Source organism: Neltuma alba, unplaced genomic scaffold, assembly GCF_004799145.2.
Source record: "Neltuma alba isolate B1F8T4 unplaced genomic scaffold, ASM479914v2 tig00003988_pilon, whole genome shotgun sequence".
Taxonomy (NCBI): Eukaryota; Viridiplantae; Streptophyta; class Magnoliopsida; order Fabales; family Fabaceae; genus Neltuma; species Neltuma alba.
This window is the reverse complement of record NW_021633509.1, coordinates 67,115-82,953: the sequence shown is the minus strand read 5'-3', so window position 1 is coordinate 82,953 and position 15,839 is coordinate 67,115. Positions and strand designations below refer to the sequence as shown.

At 36.7% G+C, this 15,839-nt stretch overlaps 1 protein-coding gene across 1 annotated transcript; it reads left to right on the top strand.

Annotated features, from left to right (window-relative positions):
* The first annotated feature begins 14,161 nt into the window (after window positions 1-14,161).
* Window positions 14,162-15,839, top strand: LOC114743257 (pentatricopeptide repeat-containing protein At3g18970). Its single transcript, XM_028931457.1, has one exon. The coding sequence runs from the start codon at window positions 14,365-14,367 to the stop codon at window positions 15,817-15,819; it is 1,455 nt and encodes a 484-aa protein (XP_028787290.1). The 5' UTR covers window positions 14,162-14,364; the 3' UTR covers window positions 15,820-15,839.

The following is a 15,839-nucleotide window of genomic DNA, read 5'->3' as shown; positions in this document are numbered from 1 at the left end:
CCTAATACTAGACCCATCAATGATTCGAGAAAAAGGACATCCTCGTTCAATTCACATACGTAATGAAATGGATTGGATCACTCCCAACCAACCTAACAAGTGTGCATTGTGCCAACAAGTTGGTCATAACTGTTCTACGTGTCCACAAAGTGTAGCATCCAAACAATAAATTATGTAGTTCACTTGTTGTAATAAATTATTATGTTTTGTGAAGATTAGACTATAATTACTTTGATTATCTGTTATGTTATTTGTAAATTTTTCTTTAATTTATACAGAGACGTTTTAAAATGGCACAATCTCTAGAAGAGATTATCAACTCTGGCCCAGAGGATAACTCTCTTTTGTACTTGCAACCTCAACCTATTTCAGAACGTGTGTGGAATGATAATGTAAGTAAAATCTATTTACTATAGATTATAAATTCTATGCTTCGATACTAACCTTTTTCCTTTTCTTTCTATGGTAGGTTAATAGAATCCTACATACTAGACGAGTGATGCACACTAATAGAATGATTGACCCACCTAATCAAATTATTGAATATCTTATATTAATCAAATTTTATGGTGCTACTAGAGTAGGACAATTTGAATACGATCGAGGTTTGGTCTCAGCACTTGTTGAGAAGTGGCGTCCTGAAACTCATACATTTCACACTACACAAAGTGTACCAAACATAAGGATGTAGTTACTTGTTGCCATAAATAGTTGTTTGGCGTAACTATAACTGGTAAATTTTAATTTCAGGCGTTAAATGCAATCTCAGAAGACTATTATAAGTTGGTTGGAAGAGAAATTTTGACTTCAATCAATATTTCAGAACGTGTGTGGAATGATAATGTAAGTAAAATCTATTTACTATAGATTATAAATTCTATGCTTCGATACTAACCTTTTTCCTTTTCTTTCTATGGTAGGTTAATAGAATCCTACATACTAGACGAGTGATGCACACTAATAGAATGATTGACCCACCTAATCAAATTATTGAATATCTTATATTAATCAGATTTTATGGTGCTACTAGAGTAGGACAATTTGAATACGATCGAGGTTTGGTCTCAGCACTTGTTGAGAAGTGGCGTCCTGAAACTCATACATTTCACACTACACATGGAGAGTGTACCATAACATTAGAGGATGTAGCTATACAATTAGGCCTACCATGCACATGAATAGTTGTCATTGGGCGTACCAACTATAACTGGCTAGACATTTGTGAATGGCTTCTAAGCGTTAGATAGACTACATGGACAACGACTACTTATAAGTTGGTTGGAAGAGAAATTTAATGACTTACTCGATGATGCAGATGATTTACAATTCAACAATTTACTCGTGCATATATCCTTAGGTTAATTGGCGGCTACCTCTTACCAAATAGATCGGGTCAAAGAGTATATTTAATGTACCTCCCACTACTCTATGATCTGCAAGAAGTTGGAAAGTATAGTTGGGGATTGGCAGTTTTAGCTCACCTTTATAGAGAATTATGTGATACTACTAATCTAACTGAGAATGGGATTGGAGGATGCTTATCACTGCTTGCGATTTATGGGCATGGGATCGCTTCCCCATGCTAGCACCACAATGACTTGTGTATCTAGATCCGTACTCTAATATCTATCCTTTCTTACCTCCATTGGGTTTTAGGTATGTAAAATTCACTTAACAACTATTTTATATGCACTTATATTATTTAAATTATATGATTTTTAACATTACTTTTTGTAATAACAGGTGGAAGAATGTGAGACAGAATGCTCGTCCACTTACCGTCTCTTTGCTCTGATATAGGAGTTTCCTGGATAAAATGGTTGACGACGAGATAATTTGGCAGCCATATGAATCTACTGAAGTGTGCCAATTAATTCCAGAGTATTGTTTGACTACACCCGAAATTTGGCGTGCCTCAATTCCTCTGATATGTTTTAATATTATAGAATGGCATCACTCTGATCGTGTATTAAGGCAATTCGGTCGTCAGCAACAACCATTCCTGCCACGCCTATTCATTTGGGAAACTACCACACAATGCAATTACGAGGCAGAACAACTACAAATTGGATTGACAAATACTCAGACTTTATTCGAGCATGGGATGGATGGCCACATGCAGTTATTAATGCTCCTATGGCACTTGATGAACTTGATCGAACATCTCAATATATGCAATGGTATTGGAGACATACGAGGCGATAGATCCAATGTATTAGTGGTGATAAAGGTTACGCGGTATGTTTTTCTTCTTCTTTTCACCAATACCATTTTTTCCTCATACTAAAAGTGTTATAACCCGATATCTTATTCTTTATTTCAGTCTGACATAGCAGAGGAGTTATATAGGCTATCCATAAATTCTCATTCAACATGCCCTAATTGTGTTGATTATCGAGATAGGGTGCTCAAGACCAACACAACATTTGCTTGCTCTTAGATAACAACGTTTTAATATGAATCCCCAACCTGCTCCACCAACAATTGAGTGTCTCGCCCACAAATTCCTTGAGATAGACCGAGCAAGCGACGTGGGGGTTACTTGTCAACACAACCTATAATTGAAGATAAAAACATCAGGGAACAGGAGCCTCCGATTTTTAGTCAAGCTGATCACATGCTAGCTTCACCATCATCCCCTTTAATCTCTCTCAGTCATACACAATTTGAGCCTCATTACATGACACCCTCATCACCGTCCCCTTCTGACTCAGCCAATCCTTCTCAATTTCAATTGTTCATGACCTTATTAGATAATCCATCAGTATTTTCTGCTGAATATAATGCTTCTACTTTTGAGCACGGTGGACCATCAAATGAAGCATTTATCACCCCTTGATAGTCCATACATTTGAATGAGTCGTCTTGGTTTGATTTGAACACCAAACTACACAAACAAATGAGACACTTCAATCTCAAGAAGCTAACATGCAGCAACAATAACGGCCACAATGTATGCAAAGGAGAACAAGGTGTGGTACCGGAAGTCACCTTTTGTAAGGTAGATTATTATTATTTTTTCATTCATGTAAACTTAACTATTATTTGTTATTAATTATTTTTTACAAAATCTATTCATTACTTTTTTATTTTAAATTGATACATCTTATTAGCTCATCCTAATTTCATAATCATTATTAGTATTATTAATATTATATAATATCCTCTAATTAATAATTATGATTTTTCATTCCAATGATTGTTTACTCATTATAGTGAAATTTGAAATTGTTCCTTAAAAGATGAATTTTTGATATTGATTTCTAGAAGATGAACTTCCACTGCAAGTATGATGAAAGATATCGAACAAATTATTCTTTTGTGGATGAATTTTGGAAATTTTTCACTTGAAGATGAATTTCGAATATAACATTTTAGTAAATCTTTTTAAAGTATAGCGTTTTGATAAAAAAATTTTTACTGTTTATAGGTCAACAGTAAAAAAGCTTGCATTCTTGGGAAGGATGATTGAGATGTATGGGTAAGGCAGAAAATGTTTTTTTTAAAATGTGTTATCAGTCTTGGGAAGAATGTATCATTTTGAAAATTTCTTTTTAATTTAAAAAAAATATCCAGATATTCGTATGGAATGGAGGCAGAAGAGGACAAAAGTGGCCTAGGGGCTCTAAAATTCATCTGTCAAAGATGAACTTCTAAAATTCACCTCTACCAGATGAACTTCTAAAATTTATCTCCACCAAATGAATTTGTAAATGTCTCAGTTTATTGAAGAAGTCGATTAGGGCAAGATGAAGTTTATAAATTCATCTCCTGGTGATGAATTTCAAGTGTAGCATTTCATTAATATCTTCCCACGCTGTAGCATTTTGGTATCTTATTTCACTGTTTATAGCATTTTGGTAAAAAAGCCTAGTTTTTATGGAATAAAAATGTAAGTCTACCCATTGATTTTTACTAAATGTACGCATGGCGGCATAATCAAACCTCAAAAGCAAAAATGCCTAGCTATGAACATCATAAAAGAGTCCCAAAATAACACTGTCATTAACTACTCTAAACGTCCGTTATCTTCTTTTTTCGTGGATCTCACACAATTTTCACTTGTTGAAGTTTTTTCGGATCCAAAGTTCCTCTCCCTTTCCAATTTCCACTCACTTTCCTATCCTTACTTCCATTCAGTCTGCCCTTGCCTTTTCCCTTCCCTCCTCCTCTCTCCCCCTTTCTCCTCACTCCCATGGTGACAACTTCAGCTTCACTTCCTCAACCACGACGACATCAACCTCTGGGAACTTGAAGGAGAAGTATCGAGAACAAAGGAAGGAACCATTCAAGTCTAAGTGAAATATTAAGCTGGCACCTTTCATCATTGTTGGTGAACTAGCAGTCGCTGTAACTGTTTTCTTGATCGCTATTCCACTGATCTCGACCACATGATGGGTAATGATCTTGACAAAAAAACATGACTGTGATCCCTCAGGATCTTTGTCTTCGGATTCTGGACTCCCACTGTGGTCAATAACCTACTGCAAAAGACGCAGACAATGTACGATTTCTTCTCATTCTCCACGGCCGTAAAAAATGTTATCAGCTACACCACCAGAGCCGACGACAAGCTTTACAAGAGCTACTTCCCCGAAATCAAAACTTGCAATGAATACTGCACAAACCTAAACAGCTATTTCTTTATATGCATCGCTCTTCCCATCTTTCTCATAGTCATCGCTCTCTTTTACGTGAAGCCTTTTCGACCCCAGGCAGGAGCAAGGGGCAAGATTTAATGGCTGAGAGATCAAGAGGCTTACCTTGTTTCAGACAGTACCTCCATGGACGACGTTAGCGGTGAGGCGGGAGGGGGGATGGTTGATTGGATGATGGTGCTAAAGAGTAAAGAGAGAGAAGGCTGTACATGTAAAGATGAGGATGAGGAGGGCATCTGGACACCGGCTGGGACCTGCATGAAAAAAGACAACGGAGGTTTAGAGTAGTTAGCAACTGCGGCGCATTTTTGTACTCTTTTGTGATATTCACAAGTACTTTTGCACTGCAGGTTTGATTGCACATTTAGGGGTGTTTGGTTTCTAAGGGAGTGTTTTTTAAAATATTTTTTATATATTGAAATAAATTTTTTATATTTTATATTTTATACTATAAAATTATTTTTAAATTAGATTTTGATTCCATCTAAATACTTCCTAGCAAAAGTAAAAATTTTAGATTTCACTACAAGAAAATGGTGAGTTAGCAGCGGAACATTTCTAGCGGTTCAACCAAAAACCGCTAGAAATTCCAACATTTCTAGCGGTTTTAAGAAAAACCGCTGCAAATTAGCGACGCTTTGACCATTGCCCGCATATTTCTAGCGGTTATAACCTAACCGCTAGAAATTCAGAGCTAAAAATTTCCCGGGGTTTGGCGGGAACTTGGCGCCAAAATTGTAGCGTTTATTTTCTAGCGGTTCAGGCCAATAAACCGCTAGATTAGGAACATTTCTAGCGGTTAACACATGAACCGATAGAAACGTTTTAATTTCCCGAGGAGTTTTATGTGCACAAAAACCAAAACCGAGAAAATTTCTAGCGGTTCATGAAAAACCGCTAGAAATTTCTGTAAATTCCCGAGGTGCTGTAAATGGGTCGATGACCGTTAGGCTTTTGGGCGGTTTTTTCCAGAACCGCTAGAAATTTCTAGCGGTTTTTACATAAACCGCTAGAAATGCTCGGCCTATATATACCCCCCTTCACTTTCACTTCTTCAATCGTTCAGGAAGCGAAGCTCTGCTGAATTTTCTCCACAAAATATATCCGAGTTCTGGTTCAGTTGCAGATCCTTATTTTCAGGTAGAAATAGTAATTTATTGATAGATATTTTTATTTTTATGTTTTATTTTATTTAATTTATTATGTTGTGGCTTATAAATAATTTTCTTTTTATTTTATTTATAAATAATTACTATCTGTTGTTATTAGGATGAGTTGTCGGCCAGGGAAGGAGCCAGTTGATCCTGAGAGAGCTGGACCCAGTGAGGATCATCATGATGCTGGTGAGCCATTCCCCAGCATTCATGACTACGATCTCAGCGAGGAGGATATCCTCAGTTTTATGGAGCAGGATGATATTGAGCGGACTGAGGAGGCTCATTTTACTGGGGATGAGCAACCCATGCTGATGCTGATGCTGCTGACGAAGAGGAGGAGGAGGAACAGGATCAGGGGAATGAGAATCCCCAGGCTGCGCAGCGTCCTGCTCCCAGACGTCAGGCTAGTTTTGAGGTGGAATTTGTCGGTAAGTATTTATTTAACTTTTTTAAATTTTGATAAGTATTTAATTTATATAGAAATTGAATTAATTCATTGATATATAATTTATTTCTTAATTAAATTTTGCAGACACTGAGGGGAACAGGTCCTATAGGAGGCTGACAGCCAGAGAGCTGTCGATGATGATGAGCGGACGAGTGGTTGTGCCGCTCAATGAGTTGGGCCAACCGACGAAGAAAGGTGGCCAGTTGTACAACAAGTACGTGCGCCTCCTTGGTCAGCAGTGGACGCTGTTCCCCATCTACGTGCAGGACTGGAAGAAGATCACCTCAGAGAAGAAGCAGCAAGGTTGGGAAATGATGAAGGTAATATAAAATTGTTATTTATAATTTTTTTTATTTAAATAAATGATTATATATTTTGTTTTCAAATAATTTAATTGTTTGATTATAATTTTTTATTTATTTAATTTGTTTGTTATTTATATATTTTTAAAAGTAGTTAAATGAATATAATATTTTTTATTTAAATTATTTAAAAGTAGTTAAATGAAAATAATTTGTTATTGATTTCATTAATTTATTACTTATATAATTTTAAATTTAGTTGAGTAAAAATATTTTTTCATTTAAATTACTTAATTGTTTAATTATTATTTGTTTTTGATATAATTTATATTTTATTTATAATATTTTTAAATTAGTTAAAACTAAATATTTTTATTAAATTGCTTAATTGTTTGTTTATAATTTGTTATTTAGTTAATTTATTATTTTAATCATAGAGTAAATTTATTCTGGGGGAGGAGTTGAGGGCTGAACACGATCAAGAGGCTTGGGATGGCATGGAAGAACAGGAGGGCCGACCTATGGAGGGAGAAGAAAGGTGACGGGACGAGGCCCCTCCAGGAGATACTGGCAGATGTACCTGGTGGAGTCCCGGAGCAAGACTGGTCCAGTTACGTCTATTTTAGGATGACGGCTGACCAGATGGTATGATAATATTGTATTAATTATAATTTCTTTATTTTTTATCCGACTTGACTCATTTAATTTAATTTTTTTACATTTTGCTTCAGGCTCTTTCTAGGAGAAATGCTGGGAGCGTCAGGCATCAGACGATACGTCATAGGGCTGGATCCAGGAGCTTTGCGATCACTTATGACGAGATTGTGAGTACTTGAAATAAATTTATTAAATATGTATATGTATTTAATTTGTAACTAATTATTTCTTTGATTTCATTTACAGAGGGAAAAGATACGGCAGGAGCGGGGATACACGGCCACTTATGGCGAGATGTGGCCGATGGTGTATAGACCTCGAGACGGGCGTGCGTCGGATGAGGTTGAGGAGATAGCGGTAAGTAATAAATTAAATATTAATATAATATCACAGTGTAAATATCATTATATTATAATTAACTTCTTTATATTAATTTTGGTAGGCACGGATGACTCAGGTCGATACCGAGTTGCGTGAGTCTCAGGGGTCTGCCTTGGATCCCACCGCCTCATCTACCCCTCACCCATGATTTATCTTGCTTTCATTGTAATAGGATTTATTAGAATTTTGATTTTATGATTTTACTCAGATTTTAGATTTATTTAATTTTATATTTATTTGTTTCTTTATTATTTATTTCTATAATTTTATTTATATCAAGTATTATTAATATGAAATATTTATTTATTTATTACAACATGAACATTACAATTTATTAAACACGTTAAACAACAGGTTAATTACCAAATAATTCTATATTAATATTATTTAATAAATATTTATTTTTGTAATGTTATTAATTTATTGCCCGTATTTATATTTAATATTTTAAAAATAATATCATTTCTAGCGGTTAATAAACCGCAAGAAAATCAAGGCGAAATATTTCTAGCGGTTCTAAAACCGCTAGAAAATTCAACCTAATCTCATCCGTTTTGAAACAACGCAAATCTTTTCTAGCGGTTACAAAACCGCTAGAAATTCATAATTTTCTAGCGGTTTTAACCGCTAGAAATGTCAAAACCGTTGGAAATAAAATTCCCGTTAAAAATCGCTAGAAATTTCTATCGGTTTGTAACCGATATTTTGAATTTCTAGCGGTTAATAACCGCTGGAAAATGAAAATTTCTGTTAAAACCGCTACAAATTTGTAGCGGTTTTGTAACCGCTACAAAAAAATGACCGTTCACACTCCGTTGGCAGCCTCCTTTATAAGCTGAAGCACTCCAACTGAATTCCATTTTAACTTCTCTTTGAGCTTCCTGTGTCATATTTTCACGAAATTTGAGCAATATTAGTGATGGATAGGTCGTGGATCAACTTGCAACCGGTCGACTCCGCAATACTTGGCTGGTCTAACCTATTTCTTGGATTTTGCTTTCAACTAATGAGCGTAATGGTAAGATTCAGTGTCCCTATCCAAATGTAATTTCAAAAAGTGGCCCTCCAAGATTATGTTAGTAGAACATTTAATCTTTAAGCCCTTTCGCGAGAGTATGTATTTTGGCAACTACATGGGGAACGGCTAGATATGGGTGTTGAGTCAGTTCCAGTCATTTCACGAATGGGAGTTCAAGTGGATGAAGCCGATGCCGTGAATGATGCTGTGCGTGATGCTTTTGGTGTTCACGAAAGCCCGAATCCCAACGAAGATGAAGTAGAGGGACCTCAACCGGAGTTTCTAAGAAACGAAACTGCTCGGGAATTTTTTGACCTCATGACCGAAGCTGACAAGCCTCTTTATTCTGGGTGCACAAAGTATTCGAAGTTGTTATTCTGGTGAGGCTGTATCACATCAAATGCTTGTGCGGTATGACTGACAAGGCGATGTCCATGTTGCTGGAATTACTGGAGATGCTTTCCCCAAGCTGAATTCCCTCCATCTTTTTACGAAGCAAAAAGATTATTAACAAGCTTGGCTTGAACTATAGAAGATAGATGTATGCCCAAACGACTGTATGCTATACTGGGAGATGATGCCAACAAAGAGATTTGTACGAGATGCAAGACGTCACGCTATAAGTCGGTACGGAAGGGCAAGAAGCAAAAGAAGAAACCGGCCAAAATTCTCAGGTACAAATTATTACAGTGTGTTACTTGTTCCATCTCTAAATATTCGATATTTGAAATTCTTAAAACAATTGATTATGTCATCAATTTTTTTAAATTGAGTCGATATTTAGTATTTAAATATTCGGTATTTTAAATTTTTAATATATTATTTTCTTAGATACTTTCCTTTGAAACCACGGTTGCAAAGAATGTATATGTCATCAAAAATGGCTCAGCACATGAGGTGGCACGCGACTAAGGAAAATCTAGATGGTAGGTTAAGGCACCCACGAGACTCGGAGGCATGGAAAGCATTTGATGTGAAATTTCCAGATTTTGCCAATGATCCTAGAAATGTACGTCTTGCATTGGCAACCGATGGTTTCAATCCCTTCGGAAATATGAGCACAAGTTACAGTATCTGGCCGGTAGTGTTAATTCCATACAATCTACCACCTTGGATGTGCATGAAGCAGAGCTCCTTTTTGCTTTCCATGATCATTCCTGGCAAGAAAGCACCAGGAAATGATATTGACGTATACCTGCAACTATTGATACATGAATTGATCGACCTATGGACGAATGGTGTTGAGGCATATGACTCACATGACAAGCAACTATTCAATCTCCGTGCAGCCTTGATGTGGACAATAAGTGATTTTCCTGGTTTGGGAACTTTGTCTGGTTGGAATGTGCATACTAGGTTGGCCTGTCCTAAGTGCAATTTTGATTCTGTGCCATGTCGCCTTCCACACAGTCGCAAGTGGTGCTTCATAGGGCATCGACGGTTCCTTGATTCCAAGCACAAACTTAGATTGTAACGGATTCGCTTTGATGGGAAACAGGAGAAGAGAGATCCTCCTGTTACTTTGTCTGGTATGGATATTTTGCGGCAGTTAGAAGATGTTAATGTCGAGTTTGGTAAGAGTGTGGATCCCGAACGATTGGGACGACGATCTCGTGGGACATCTGATACGCAACCTATGCAATGGCAGAAGAGAAGCATATTTTTCACTCTTCCTTATTAGGAATCTAATTTGCTACGACATAGTTTGAATGTTATGCACATTGAAAAAAATGTGTGCGATAATGTGCTATATAAGTTGCTCAATGAAGCTGGAAAGTCCAAAGACCATCTCGCAGCTAGAAAAGATTTACGGGCCTGGGGAATTCGTGAAGAGGCTTGGCCTGATGAAAACGACAAGTTTCAACCAGCTAAATTCACCTTGACAAAGCAGAACAAGGATATCTTCCTCTCGACGTTGAAGAACATAAAATTACCAGATGGATATTCTAGCAACATCCCAAGGTGTATCGATCTGCAGGCTCGAAAGGTTACTGGGTTGAAAAGTCATGACTCTCATGTTCTTATGCAACAGTTACTTCTATTGGCCTTGAAAAACACACTTCCTTTTGATGTATCAGTGGTTTTAGTAGAATTATGTTCATTTTTCAAGAAGTTGTGTGCGAAGGTCTTGATAGCGGAAGAGCTTGATCAGCTACAAAATAAAATTATTCTTACACTTTGTCACTTGGAGATGATATTTCCTCCATCATTTTTTACTGTTATGGTTCACTTGACTGTCTACCTTGTTCGAGAAGCAAAGGTTGCTGGCCCAGTTCACTATCGATGGATGTACCCTATAGAGAGGTACTAGATTATCTTTTATTCCCGCCTCTTTAAATTTCATATTGTTCTTTCATTTACTCGTAATTATTAATGCAATTTTAACTTACAGGTACTTGGGAAAATTAAAATCATATGTTAGGAATAAGGCATGGCCTGAGGGGTCAATAGCAGAAGGTTATTCCGGAGATGAGGTCCTAACTTTCTGTTCAAGGTACTTTGATGACATGGAGACATCTTTTAACCGCCCGCGTTGTGTAGATGATTCTCCTCCTGGTCCTTCCACGTCAACTTTATTTCCTCCTGTTGGGAAACCAGTTGGAGGATATGAATTCTTCAGACTCACTCCTACAGAGAAACTCCAGGCACACAGACACGTTTTGATAAATTGCAGCCAAGTTGAAACCCTTCATGCAGTAAGTATATATATCATATAAGCTCACTAGCTTTACACTTTATATTTGTTTCTTACTGACTCTTCTAACAAATTACACTTTACTGTAGTGAGTTTAGGAGTTACCTCAGGTGTCAGCTACGGGGGCGTGCGTTCTGTTGACATTGATAAAAGAGTCCACAAAGAGTTTCCCAGTTGGTTTACACGTCGAATACGTAATGACAACAGCCCATACACAGATGAATTCAAAGCTCTTTCTCTCGGTCCGTTAGACCATGCACGAAGGTTTACCGCGTACAATGTCAACGGCTTCAAGTTCTGTACGTTGGACGTGATCAGGGATTGCTCACACAAAACTCTGGAGTTTGCGGGACATTCGGAACGAGATGTTATGTTAGCAGTAGTGATGGCGATATGCGCTTTGGAGGCGTCACTTACTATGGAAAGCTAATTGACATTATTGAGTTGAGTTACCAGCTTTTCACCGTGACACTGTTCAAGTGCTCCTGGGCAAATACGACAACTTCACGGGGACTCGCTACTGACCATTTGGGCATCACCTCAGTTAATTTCTCTAGACTTATTCATACAGGGGCATCTGAAGATGATGAGCCATATATCCTTGCTTCTGAGGCACACCAAATTTACTATGTCGAGGACGAGAAACATAAAGACTGGAATATGGTCGTTCACCTCAAGCCACGGGATCTCTATGATATGGGTGATGGTGACATTATTTACGACAGTGAACCCTTCCAACCCTCGAATTTCGAAGACTTCTTTCCTCAAGGAGATGATAATTTGTCAATTATCAGGTACACGTCTTTTTTTAAATTATTTAAATAATTAACTACTAATTACTAATTTTTTCCAAATACATTATAAATTTAACAAATTTTTTTAAAATGTGTCCTTTTAGGCCGGATGATGATGGAGAATAAAAATTTTTATTATTAAAAAAATTTTCCGTCCATAAATACATATGTATAAATTAAAATTCATACAGATTTTTAAAAAATAAAAAAAATAAATTTGTAGCGGTTACATAACCGCTACAAATTTATTATAAAGAATTCTAATTTGTAGCTGTTATTAACCGCTACAAATACATATGTATAAATTAAAATTCGTACAGATTTTTAAAAAATAAAAAAAATAAATTTGTAGCAGTTACATAACGGCTACACATTTATTATACAAAATTATAATTTGTAGCGATTATTAACCGCTACAAAATACTAGCGGTTAGGTACGCTAGAAAATGACTAACAGCTACAAAATGCAATAAAACGCTACAAAAACACTGCTACAAATGTGTCGCTGATATCTATAAATATCATATCTTCTTTACATTCATTTGCTCCATCTCTTTTCTTTCCTCTCCTATTCTTCCTCATAATTCTCTCTTTTTTTCTTACTCTCATATGGTGGTTTCTTTCTCTTTATTGTATGGTAAGTGAATTTTATTTTATAATTCATTGTATCTTTTATTTGTTTTTACTTAAAATTTACTAACATATTTATTTTTCCTTTTCTTTCAGATTTTTCTTCTACACACTTGTCATGCCCTCCTCAACTGATTCAAATACTCCTCAACCTAACACTATAGGTTCAATATTACAAACTATCTCATTTTCAATTCAACTATCTTATTAAATATTCAATTCAATTATCTTATTAAATTAAATTCACACTCATAATTTAATTACATATTGTTTATTACAAAATTTAAATATATAAAATGTAACATATAACTAATTATACAAATTAACAAAAATTCTTCAACATAATTTATTTAATGGTTTTTAAAATTATATATGAAAAACCACAAATTTTTTTCTGGCACGGTAAAAATTTCTACCGGTTCAAAACCGCTACAAATATTTCGTGAAATTTAAATTTTGCGCCAAAATTTCTAGCGGTTTAAACCGCTAGAAAATTTTTTTGGCGCCATTCTAAAAATTTAATTGGCGGGAAAATTTAATTTCCCAGAAATTTCTAGCGGTTCTATAACCGCTAGAAATTTTGGCGCGCTAATGAAATTATTTAATTCCCGGCAAAATGAGATTTGGCTTAGAATGTTTTTAGCGGTTATATAACCGCTAGAAATTTTTTTCCTTTAAGCATTTTGTAGCGGTTAAGAATCGCTAGAAAGTCTCTAGTGTTTTGACCATGCTATGTAGCGGTTGCCATAACCGCTAGAAATTTTTTCTTTCGCCTGGTTTTCTAGCGGTTTTGTTAACCGCTACAAATGTTATTTATTGCGGTTAAAACCGCTAGAAATGTGTCATTTTAATCGCTACAATTGACATATTTTTTTTGTAGTGTTTGCACATTAATCTTGATTTTTATTTATTACTTTCTATCTTAATTATAAGATTTTATATAAATTATAAATAAGATTTTATAATTAGTATAAAGAGTAGTATTTTTAATTTAGGCTAAAAAAGACGGGCTTTAAAGTCATCCATTTTTTTCAAAATCCTATCAAGGGCTTGTTTAGAATTATAAATAAATTTTTAATCGTAACACATAAAATTTGAGATACTATCTCCGATCCTAATTATAAGAGCCAGTTGACTAATTTGAGGAGATTAAGAAAGTAAGTTGAGTTAGTTATTTGTCCTAAATAAGTGTTGCCTTTCCTAAAATATCATAGCTAATTAATCAACTATATTGACTAGAACTATCATTGTTAGAAAGGTTATTTTGAAAAAAAATATAAATATGAGAGACAAAATGAATTGGGGTTTTATATTTAGGATCAAAATAAAAATCAAATAGGATATTATATTAAAAATGGTGGTAGTACGAGATAAGTATGTAAAAAACAAATTTTGCAGCCGCTCGTGTTCACGGGTTGCCTCTGCTTGGTCTGTCTCCTCCTCCAGCCGCCGCCGCCGCCGCCTGCTTCGCCGCAGTCGATTGTCGCTGTCATCTCTACTGCTTCAGGAGACCACAGAGAAATCCAGGGCAGTGTTAGCCATTGCGAAAGGGAAATGTTGGAGACCCGAAGCACATGACTGAATAGCAAAGCCTCAAAATGCCAAGTCAAGAACTTCGAATCGAATGGCCTCCACCCTTAGAAGGCCAAACTGTATCTCTATGTTATATTCTTCACCCAAACCAAGCAGCCACATTCAACAAATACATGCCCGGCTGATCATCAATGGCCTCAAATCTCCCCCTCTCGTGGCCAAATTAATTGAGCATTATTGTGGCTCATCGAACCAACGCATCGTCAATAATGCGCGTTCGGTATTCCAGTACGCGGATAAGCGAGACGTGTTTCTCTTCAATACCTTGGTAAGATGTTGTCAACCCAAGGACTCCATCCTTGTTTTCCGAAGTGGGTTTGCAGGAGGAGACATAGTTTTCGACGATTACACTTATATTTTTATCCTCGGAGCTTGTGCTCGCTTTCCTTCAGCTTCAACGTTAATGCTAGGTACGCAACTTCATGCCCGCATCGTTAAACATGGAGTGACGTCAAATATTATGGTTCCCACTACAGGGATACATTTTTACGCTAACAACAAAGACATCGCATCAGCACGAAAGGTGTTCGATGAAATGTCAGAAAGAAGCATTGTCACTTGGAATGCAATGATAACTGGTTATTGTTCCCAAAAGGAAGGAAGCAAACAACATGCTCGCCGTGCATTGCTTTTGTTTCAGGACATGTTAGTGGATAAGACGGGGGTTACACCCACGGATACCACCATGCTCTGTGTCATCTCGGCAGCTTCTCAACTGGGCATGCTAGAAACAGGGGCTTCCCTACACGGGTTTGCAGAGAAGACGGTGCGTGTGCCCGAAGATGATGTGTATATTGGCACTGCGCTTGTTGACATGTACTCCAAATGTGGATGTCTTGAAAGCGCTTTGTTAGTTTTCAGACGGATGAACAAGAAGAATGTCTTGACTTGGACGGCGATGATTACTGGCCAAGCTATCCACGGGAAAGGGGAACAAGCCTTGGCACTGTTACATGAAATGGGAGCTAACGGAATGAAGCCAAATGCAGCAACCTTTACGAGCTTGTTTTCTGCTTGTTGTCATGCTGGGCTTGTTCAAGAAGGCCTTGGTTTGTTCCGTGGAATGAACAAAAAGCTTGGGGTGACGCCAAATATGCAACATTATGGTTGCATTGTCGACCTTCTTGGTCGAGCTGGACGATTAAAAGAAGCTTATGATTTTATCATGGGGATGCCAATTCGTGCAGATGCTGTGCTATGGAGGAGTTTGCTTGGCGCGTGCAAGATTCATGGGGAAACAGCAATGGGCGAGAAGGTAGGGAAACTTCTCCTGCAACTTCAAGAACAACGTTGTCGTGACGACTTGACTCCTAGGAGTCAGGACTATGTAGCTCTGTCCAATGTTTATGCTTCTGCAGAAAGGTGGAATGAAGTCGAAACAGTAAGAAAAGAGATGAGGGTCAAGGGGATTTTGAATCAAGCTGGTTGTAGTAAAGTCCAAACTGTTAGTAATACATTTGTAGAAGATTTTGAATACTCATCATAATGAACATAACATTTGTCCCA

Bases quoted from the DNA above. Each gene is read 5' to 3' on its own strand.
- LOC114743257 (XM_028931457.1), top strand. From the start codon at position 14,365: ATGGCCTCCACCCTTAGAAGGCCAAACTGTATCTCTATGTTATATTCT.